Source organism: Caloenas nicobarica, chromosome 29, assembly GCF_036013445.1.
Source record: "Caloenas nicobarica isolate bCalNic1 chromosome 29, bCalNic1.hap1, whole genome shotgun sequence".
In the NCBI taxonomy this organism is placed as follows: Eukaryota; Metazoa; Chordata; class Aves; order Columbiformes; family Columbidae; genus Caloenas; species Caloenas nicobarica.
Window position 1 is genome coordinate 200,612 of NC_088273.1, and position 9,596 is coordinate 210,207.

The 9,596-nt window shown below is 70.6% G+C and overlaps 2 protein-coding genes across 4 annotated transcripts; one reads left to right on the forward strand and one right to left on the reverse strand.

Annotated features, from left to right (window-relative positions):
• The first annotated feature begins 383 nt into the window (after positions 1-383).
• Positions 384-5,774, forward strand: SRPK3 (SRSF protein kinase 3). 3 transcript variants are annotated; one of them, XM_065653356.1, is made up of 16 exons: positions 384-465; positions 983-1,040; positions 1,420-1,523; positions 1,619-1,727; positions 1,817-1,904; positions 1,991-2,078; positions 2,201-2,307; positions 2,718-2,877; positions 2,950-2,975; positions 3,072-3,198; positions 3,763-3,993; positions 4,470-4,567; positions 4,730-4,837; positions 4,912-4,981; positions 5,151-5,243; positions 5,559-5,774. In XM_065653356.1, exons 1-16 carry the CDS (start codon positions 426-428, stop codon positions 5,741-5,743), a joined length of 1,692 nt encoding a protein of 563 aa, XP_065509428.1. In that variant the 5' UTR covers positions 384-425; the 3' UTR covers positions 5,744-5,774. The 3 variants fall into 3 exon arrangements, with proteins under 3 accessions (XP_065509428.1, XP_065509427.1, XP_065509426.1); XM_065653355.1 differs by having other exon boundaries at positions 385-471; XM_065653354.1 differs by having other exon boundaries at positions 405-522.
• IDH3G (isocitrate dehydrogenase (NAD(+)) 3 non-catalytic subunit gamma) lies at positions 5,773-9,494 on the reverse strand. Its single transcript, XM_065653360.1, has 12 exons — positions 9,342-9,494; positions 8,675-8,716; positions 8,123-8,220; positions 7,924-8,036; positions 7,760-7,820; positions 7,543-7,675; positions 7,068-7,201; positions 6,895-6,997; positions 6,678-6,824; positions 6,258-6,352; positions 6,025-6,085; positions 5,773-5,946 (listed from the first exon to the last, which is right to left on the reverse strand). The coding sequence occupies exons 1-12, from the start codon at positions 9,402-9,404 to the stop codon at positions 5,866-5,868; spliced, it is 1,131 nt and encodes a 376-aa protein (XP_065509432.1). The 5' UTR covers positions 9,405-9,494; the 3' UTR covers positions 5,773-5,865.
• Positions 9,495-9,596: the final 102 nt, after the last annotated feature.

The window sequence follows — 9,596 nt, forward strand, 5'->3', positions numbered from 1 at the left end:
GGGGTCCCCAGGCTCCTTCCGCGGCCGTTTGGGAGGTTGTCTTTCTCCTGGCGGGGATAGATCTGCTTTGGGGGTGCTGCCTTTCCTCCGCAGGAGCAGTTTTGGGGTGCTGAGGACGTTGGGGGTGGGGGCGGGCGGGCAAAACTCTTTTGCTGGTGTTCTCAGTGGTGCTGTCGCCATACAGAGGATACTGGGGGCCTGGGGAGTTTCGGGGTGGTCATATCGCGACAAAAGGGGTACTGGAAACTCCGAGAGGGGAGGGCGCTAGGACCTGCGCGGCGCCGTCTCCATGGCGACGGGGTGGGCGGAGCAGGAGGCGGGGGCTGTATCCCGAGCGGGGTTTCCTATTGGCCCGTCCGCGGTCTGCAAGCCCCGCCCCCGTTCGTAGGAGGGGGCGGCGCACGCGCGGAGCGGCGGCGCGCGGCATGGAGCTGCGCGGGGGGGCGGCGGCGGGCGCGAGGACCCGTGAGGGCAGCGGCGGGAAAACGGCGGGAGCGGGGGGGGCCCGGCGGGAAACGGGGGGTTCGCGACGGGAAAACGGGGGGGCCCTGCCCGGGGGGCCCGGCGCGGGTTGTGAGGGGAAAGTGGGGGCGCCGGGGCTGGGGGGCGTTGGGGGCCGTTTTGAGGGGGATCGCGAGGGAAAAGCGCGGGTGCCGCGGCCGGGGGGGGTCCCGAGCGGGTGTTCGGGGGTTTTGTGAGGGAACGGAACCGGTGGTTTCTGTGAGGGAACAGGTGGTTCCCGCGCAGCGAAGGGGTTTGAGGGCTCCCGGGGCTGGGGGGGGAATCGTGAGGGAAAACGGGGGGTCCCGGGACCGAGGGGGCCCTTGGAGGGTTCGTGAGGACGCGGAGGGGGGGCCGGGGAAGCGCTTTGGGACGTTTTGGGGCTTTTTGCGAGGGGAAAGTGGGGATCCCGGCGGTGGGGGGGGGAATGGGGGGTCCCTACCGTGTGGGGGGGCCCCAGTGACCCCCAACGACCCCCCAGATCCAGGCAGGAGAAAGAAAAAGCGCAAAAGGGACAAAAAACGGAAACCGCCCCCACGGTGAGGGAAGACGCAGGGTCACGACCCCCCCGTGACCCCTGTGCTGGGGGGGGCTTTGGGGTGTCCCTGTTCCCCGGGGGGACCAGCAGAGCCCCCTTTTCGGGAGGGGAACATTTGCAGTCACCCCTCCCCCTGCCAGCGCTATTTTTACCCCCGCGGCGCCGGGGGCCTTGAGGTCATTTCTATTTTGGGGGGGTGATGTCCCCGCGTGCCGCACCCCCCCCGCTCCGGCCGGGGGGGCAGCGGGACCTCCCGGGACCCCCGTACCTGCGACCACTCCCCAATTTCACCCCTTCGGGATCACCCTGTGTGCCCCCCGCAAGGGGACCAGGTGTAGGGGGGGATACCGGGGGTCCCAACCTGGCTCTGCCCCCCCCAGGACCCCCAGCCCCCCCGAGGATGTGTCCCCAGAGCCGCCGCCGCCCCTGTCCCTGCCGGGCTCTGACGACGGGGAGCAGGAGGATCCCCGCGACTACTGCCAAGGTGGGGGCGCCCGGACGCCTGGGTCCGTGGGGAGGGCGTGGGGGGATGCAGGCAGTGGGGTGCCAGCCCCCCCCCCCATTTCGTGCCCCCCCCAGGCGGGTATTACCCCGTGCGCATCGGGGACGTGTTCAACGGGCGCTACCACGTCGTGCGCAAGCTGGGCTGGGGACACTTCTCCACCGTCTGGCTGTGCTGGGACATGCGGTGAGTGGGGGGGGGTCTGGGGTCCACAGCGGGGTCTGGGGGGGCGGAGGGGGTCTGGGGTGGTCAGGACGCCCGTGTCCCCCCCGCAGGCGGAAGCGGTTCGTGGCGCTGAAGGTGGTGAAGAGCGCGCCGCAGTACACCGAGACGGCCCTGGACGAGATCAAGCTGCTCAAATGCGTGAGTGTGGCCGGACCCCCCCCAAAGACCCCCCAGACCCTTCCTCAGCCCCATCCACCCCCTGTAACCCCCCCGCACCCCCCCAGGTCCGCGACTCGGACCCCAGTGACCCCAAGCGTGACAACATCGTGCAGCTCATCGACGACTTCAAGATCTCGGGTGTCAACGGCGTCCGTATCCTTCTGGGGACACCGGTGGCCCCTCTCCTCCCCAGGGGGGTCCCGAGGGGGCTCCCCATTTCCCCCCCATCCTGTGGGGGGGTCCCAGCTGTGCGGTTGCTCCTTGACCCCCCCCAGACGTGTGCATGGTGCTGGAGGTGCTGGGCCACCAGCTCCTGCGCTCGATCGTCAAGTCCAACTACCAGGGGCTGCCCCTGCCCTGCGTCAAGAGCATCATGCGCCAGGTGAGGGGGGCCCCGGGACCCCCAAATCCCTCCAGGGCCCTGCAGGACCCCAGTGTCCCCCCCAGGGCCCCCCAGATCCCCCTGCTGCCACCCATGTCCCCGCAGGAACATCCAGTGTCCCCAAATTCCCCAGTGTCCCTGTGTGCTCCCCCAGATCCACGTGGGGACCCCAGTGTCCCCTCTAGAGCCCCCCAAATCCCTTCACATCCTCCCAATATCGTTTTGAGACCCCAGATATCCTCATGAGGACCCCAAATTCCCCCGCAGGGACCCGCAAATCCCACCCCGTTCCCCTCAGGGTTGGCGTGAAGGCGGGTTACTGCCCCCCCCCCCCGCCGCGTCTTGGGGTGCTCCCCCTGATGTGGGGGGTGTCCCCCCTGATTTGGGGTGCCCCCCACTTTGGGGCGCAGGTGCTGGAGGGGCTGGATTACCTGCACACCAAGTGCAAGATCATCCACACGGACATCAAGCCAGAGAACGTGCTGCTGCGGGTGGGGGAGCCCTTCGTGCGGCAGCTGGCGGCCCAGGCCGCGCGCTGGGCCCGGGGGGGCCGCCCCCCCAAAAGTGCAGGTACCCGCCGGCCCCCACAAGCCTGCCCCCACGCCCCGGGGGTGCCCCTCTGACCCCCCGTTCTCCCCGCAGTGAGCTCCGCGCTGCAGGACGTCCCCGTGAGTGTGGGGTTTGGGGGTGACCCCCCCTCGTACGACCCCCCATGTGTCCCCTCGTATCCCCCCCGCCCCGGGTGACCCCCCCCAACCCCCCAGGAGCGCCTGACCCGGGCGCAGCGGCGGCGGCGGCGGCGGCGGCAGAACCAGCTCCTGGCACAGCGGCTGCGCGACCTGCAGCGCCTGGGGGACAACGGGGGGTCCCCGGGGGACCCCGATACCGACGGTCAGTGTGGGGGGAGGCTGGAGGGGCTGGGACCCCCAGGAGGGGAGAATGAGGGTCCTGGGGGGGGGCAGGAGGCGCAGGTACCCCCAGGAGTGTACAGCGAGGGTCCTGGGGGGTCTGCAGCCCCTGGGAGGGGACAACATGGGGGTCCCCGGGGGATCCCAACTCCGACGGTCGATGCGGGGGGAATGGGGGGGCCAGGACCCCTGGGAGGGGAGAACGAGCGTCCTGGGGGGGCAGGAGCGCCAGAGATGGATTTTAGGGGACCCTGGGGCTTGTTTTGGGGACCCTGGGGGGTGGTTCGGGCGTCCCTGCGGGACGTTTTGGGGACCCTGGGGGGGTTGTAGCCCCTGGGTGGGGGGTTGGGGGTTCCATGGGGGTTTCGGGGTCCCTGAGTGTGGGTTTTGGGGTCCCAAGGGGGTTGGGGGGTCCCTGGGGATCTGAACCTCCCCCCAGGCTGAGGTGGGGGGTCCTGGAGGGAAACCCGGGGGTTGTGGTGTTGCCCCCTCCCTTTTGGAGGGGGATGCCAGGTTTTGGGGGGCTCAGGGTGTCCCTCTCCCACAGAGGTAGCCCCCCCGGAGCCTGAGGAAGGGGGGGGCAGCCCCCCCAGCGGCGCCTCTTCCTCGGGGGTGCACACCCTGTGGGCCAGCGATGGGGTTTCGGGGGGCTCCTCCGCCTCAGGGGGGGCCCCCCCCCGCCGCCCCCCCAGCCCCAGCTCTGCCTCCGACTCCCTGCTCACCCCCACCTCCAGCTCCCTCATCTCGGGGTGCTCGGGGGGGCCCCCCGACCCCCTCGGTCAGCAGGGGGGGGCTGGGGGATGGGATGGAGGGGAATTTGGGGGGTGTTTGGGGTGGGGGGAGGAATTGGGGGGCAGTTGGGGTTACAGGGGGAGTTTTGGGGGGGCAATTTGGGTTATGGGAGGAATTGGGGGACAACTGGGGTTGCAAGGGAGTTGGGGGGCAACTGGGGTTATGGGGGGGTTCAGGGGGGCGATTGGGGGTGGAGGGAGGAATTTGGGGGCAATTTGGGCTATGGGAGGGCTTGGGGGGGCAGTTAGGGGTGGAGGAAGGAACTGGGGGGCAACTGGGGTTATATGGGACCTTGGGGGAGGCAGCTGGGGTTATGTGGGGGGTTAGGGGGAGGTTATTGGGGGTCCTGAGGCGTGGGGGAGGATTGGGGGGCAATTTGGGCCTAAGGGGGGGCTGGGGTGGCCTGGGGGGTAGGGGGGTCTCGGGGTGTCCCCGCTGATGTCCCCACTGCCCCCCACACAGGTGAGGGGGCGCTAGGGGGGCAGGAGAACCCCCTGGACCCCCGCTGTGCCCCCCGGCTGCGCGTCAAGATCGCCGACCTAGGCAACGGCTGCTGGGTGGTGAGGGGGGCACTGGGGGGCACGGGGGGATCGCAGCACCCCGAGGCGATTTTGGGGGGCGGGTTGGGATGTCTGACAGCAGCTTTGGCACAGGCGGGGGTTGCGGTTTCGGGGGGTGTGGGGATCCCCCCGGTGAGGGGGTGACGCTCCGTGCCCCCCCAGCACCGCCACTTCACTGAGGACATCCAGACGCGGCAGTACCGGGCGCTGGAGGTGCTGCTGGGAGCGGGGTACGGCCCCCCCGCCGACATCTGGAGCACGGCCTGCATGGTGAGGGGCTGGCCCACGGCCTGACCCACGGCCTGACCCACAGAGCGCCCCCCAACCTGCCCCATTCCCCCCAGGCCTTCGAGCTGGCGACGGGCGATTACCTGTTCGAGCCGCACTCGGGGGAGGACTACAGCCGGGACGAGGGTAGGCGGGGCCTGGGAGGGCGGGGCCTGGGAGGGGCAGGGGCTCACGAGGGGTGTGGCCTCAGGGGCACGCCCTCTGACAGACCATGGATGGTGGGGAAGGGGCGGAGTCTCCTGGGAGGAGGGGGCGGGGCCGAGGGGGCGTGGCCTGACGTGCCCCGCCCCCCCAGACCACATCGCGCACGTGATCGAGCTGCTGGGGGAGATCCCGCGGCACGTGGCGCTGGGCGGGCGCTACTCCCGGGAGTTCTTCAACCGCCGCGGTGAGGGCGGGGCCGGGGCGGGGCTGTGGGAGGAGCAAAGGTGGGGTGGAGCTACAGGAGTGGGGGTGGAGCCATGGGCTCGGGGGTGGAGCCACTGGGTTGTGGGTGGAGTTATGGGCCTGGGGGTGGAGCTAAGGGCCTGTGGGCGGGGCTACAGGCCTGAGAATGGACTTACAAGCTTGGGGGTGGAGCTAAAGACTTGGGGGTGGAGCCATGACCCTGGGGGTGGGGCTGCACAAGTGGGCGGGGCAGGAGGCGGGTGCGAGAGGCGTGGGCACGTCCGCGTGCGTCCCTCACCCGCCGTCCCTCCCCCAGGGGAGCTGCGGCACATCCGGCACCTGCGGCCCTGGGGGCTGCGCGCGGTGCTGCAGGAGAAGTACGAGTGGCCCCGGGGCGCCGCCGCCGCCTTCGCGCGCTTCCTGCGGCCCATGCTGGCCTTCGAGCCCGCGCGCCGCGCCACCGCCGCGCAGTGCCTGCGCCACCCCTGGCTCCGCCCGTAGCCACGCCCGCAATAAAGGTGTGTCGCCACCATGGGCTCCGGGGGGTTTATTGGGGAGTTTATAGGGGGTGCCTGGATGCATCCCCCCCGCTGCCAGCAGGGGGACCCCGGCGTCCAGCCAGCCTAGGAGCGGGGAAGGTGCGAGATGATGCTCTGGACGGCCCCTGAGGTCGTGCCCTGGCCCCCGATGTCGGGCGTGTGCGTCTGGGGGCAGAGTCAGGTGTTCGGGGGGGGGCTCACAGTGACCCCGCCCCTCAGGAGAGAGTGGGGGGCGGGACTTACCCGGGGGTCGTCCAATGAGGCGAGGACGGCCTGGCGGATGGTGGAGGCGTAGCTGTGCAGCCTGGGGGAGGGGCAGCCGGAGGCCACGCCCACATCAGCCACACCCATGGGACAACTTGCCCTTTGAGGCCCCACCCCCAGGTGTGAGGCCCCACCCCTTTGCCCGGGGCCCCTCCCCCTCGGGGAGCCCCCGCCCCTTGGGTGCAGCCCCGCCCAGCCCAGGCCCCGCCCACCGGAGGTGGTCCAGCATCATGCAGCCGGCCAGCAGGGCGGCCGTGGGGTTGGCAATGTTGCGGTTGGCGATGCTCTTCCCCGTGTTACGCGTGGCCTGCGGGGGGGACAGGAGGGTCACCAGGCGCATCCCCAAAATCCCAGGGACCCCCCCCATGGCCCTCCCAGCCTCCCCAGTGCTCCCATTATGACCCCCCAATTGGGACCCTCCAGACTCATGCTGATCATAACCAGGGTCAGGACCCCCCGAGGCCCCCACACACACCCCCCAGATTCCCCCCAACCCCCATCTGTGCCCCCCAGGGCCCCGCCCCGGTCCTCCCAACCTCCCCAGGGCTCCCAGCATGACCTCCCCAGTTAGGACCTCCCAGCCCCATGGTGGCTGTAACCGAGGTCAGGGCCCCCCAGGCCCCCCCACGCACGGTCTCGAACACGGCGTAGTCGTGGCCGTAGTTGGCGCCAGGGACGAGGCCGGGGCCGCCCACCAGCCCCGCGCACACGTTGTTGACGATGTTCCCGTACAGGTTGGGCATCACCATCACGTCGAACTGCTGCGGGCGCGACACCAGCTGGGGGGGACACAGTCACTGGGGGCACTGGTATCACCGGGAGCGCGGCGAGGGGGGGCTGCAGACCCACCTGCATGGTGGTGTTGTCCACAATCATGTTTTGGAACGTGATCTCGGGGTACTCGGCCGCTACCTCCTTGCAGCACTGCAGGAACAGCCCGTCCCCCAGCTTCCTGCGGGGTCACCGGGGGTCAGGGGGTGCGTCCCCCCCGTGCTCCCCCCCAGCCCCGTGTCCCCACGCACATGATGTTTGCCTTGTGCACGGCGGTGACGCTGCAGCGCGCGGCGGCGCGGGCCAGACGGAACGCGTAGTGCGCGATGCGGCGCGACCGCCCGGCCGTGATGATCTTCAGGCTCTCGACCACGCCCGCCACGCTCTGTGGGGCGGGGCCGGGGGCGGGGCCTCAGGGGGCGGGGCCAGGGAGGGGGTACAGGGAACAACCAGGCTGGGGGCGGGGCTGGGAGGGGCGGGGCTACCGAGAACCCCCAGGCTGGGGGTGTGGCCTGGCATGTAAGGCACGTGTCCCATGTGTCATACTAAGGGTACACACATTGCCCTGGGGGCGTGGCTTAGCTAGTTGACTCATGTGTGGGTGTGGCCATGATTTAGGGGCGTGGTCATCACGCTGGGGGCGGGGCCAAGACAGTGTACTCGTGTGGGGGTGTGGCCACCCTCAGGGGGCGTGGCCAGGCAGGGCGTGGCGCGGGCGGGGCGCACCTCGTGCTCCAGGCTGCTGTACTCGCCCTCGGTGTTCTCGCGCACAATGAGGATGTCGATGTCGCGGTGCCGCGTCTCCACGCCCGGCAGGCTCCGGCAGTGGATCACGTTGGCGTACAGGTCCAGGCTGGTCCTGCCCCGCCAGGTCGGGACATGCCCGGTCAGGACACGCCCCCCCGGACACGCCCAGCCCGGCCTCGCCCACCCCCGGTCTCACCTGATCAGGTTGTTCCGTGACTTGTGGCTGGGGGGGAGGTTGTGGTTGGTCTCGATGTTTCCTGGGGAGGGGACAGAGTGTCCCCGGGGTGTCCCCTGAGATGTCCCCAGGCTGTCCCCGGAGTGTCCCCAAGGTGTCCCAGGCTGTCCCCATGTCCCTCTCACCCTTGATGGCCACCCCGTTGCGGCGGATGGCCATGATGGCGTTGTGCACGTCCTCCTCGGACGAATCCGCGTCCACACGCACCTCCTCGAAATCCACGGGGACACACGCGTGCCTGGGGGGGGGACACCCGGACGCCTGGGTCCGCCGGACACCTGGGTCCCCCTTGGGTGGGGCAGGGGGCTCGGGGGGGGCACCCACCTGAACACCTCCTTGACGTGCAGCATCAGCTCGGGGCCGATGCCGTCACCGGGGATCAGCGTCACCGTGTGGCGACCCCCGTATTTCGCGGGGGGGGGCTGCAGGGAGACGGGGCGGGGGTGGGGTGAGGACCCAGGCGTCCGGGCCCCCCCATGTGTGTTTCCTGCCCCCCTCCCCCGGGGACCCCATCATGCAGGTACCCCCATGCACCCCCCCCCACATGCTTTTGGGGTGCCCCCCCCCCCCCATACTCACGATGCTCGGCTGCTGCGGGGGCGGCGGACGCGGCACGGGGGGAGAAACGGGGGCGGTTAGTCACGGTGCGGGGGGGGCCCCCAAACCTGCCCCCCAGAGCCACACAGCACAAACAGCATGCGCGCCCCCCGCCCTGAACCCCAAAACAGGGGTGGGCCCCCAAACATCCCCCTGCCCCCTGCAGGGGACAGGGTGGGTTTGGAGACCCCCCCATGTGGACAAGGGACACGTCATGGTCCCTGTGACCCCCCCGCAGTGTTAGGGGGCCCCGGGGTGTTTGTGGGGGGGAGCACTTACGGGTGGGAGGTGGCGCCGCTCGGCATCATGGGAAATCCAGGCCTGGGTGGGGGGTAGATGTCACAGCCTGGGGACCCGTGTCCTGTCCCCCCCCCAGGGGGACCCAGGACCCCCCCAGAGGCCCCTCAGGCAGCCCCAGGTGCCTCGTTAACGCAGCTGATGCTAATTAGGGGCTGAGCTGGACGATCCCAAGGGTCACCTGGAGGTCAGCGGGTCCCTTGGGGGCGCACCCGGACGCCTGTGTCCCCCCCAGTTCAGAGGATTCTGGGGCTGAATACCGGCCCCCCCGCCTTGTTCCCCCCTCCCTTCTAGCAGCTCCAGCGCACGGATCCACCTCTCCTATAAATATCAACCAATCAGCGCGCAATGCGCTGCACGGCACCGCCTGCTCGCTCGTGGCTGAGCCAATCAGCATTCGCGGAGCCGGGCGGTTCCGCGGCTGGAGCCAACCACAGCGCGGGCCGCTTCACCGCAAGTCCCGCCCCGCCGCGCCGCCGCCTCCAATCAGACCGCCGCAGCCCGCCCCCGCACCGCCCACCGCCAGCTAGCCAATCAGAACAGCGCAGCCCGCCGCCGGCAGAGCGGCCGCCGCTCCGCTCCCGGGGCCCGGCGGAAAGCGGTGGTGGGGGGATCGTCCCCCCGCTCCGCCCGCGGCCCCGGCACTCACCGGGCGCGGCCCCAGCACGGCCGGGACCCAGAGCCGCCGCGTCGCTGCCAGCGCCGCCGCCATGGCCGCTCCCCGCGATGGCCGCCGCGCCGCTCTCGCGAGATCTCGGCGTTGCCCGGGGACGGGGCTGGCAGGGCTCGAGATCTCGCGAGACTTCCCGCCTCTCCCACCCGTCTAGTGCTTTCTCTCACGCCGCTGGTAGCGCCACAGAAGTCGCGGCGGCCATTTTGTGTGTGGGCGGTGCGGCGCATGCGC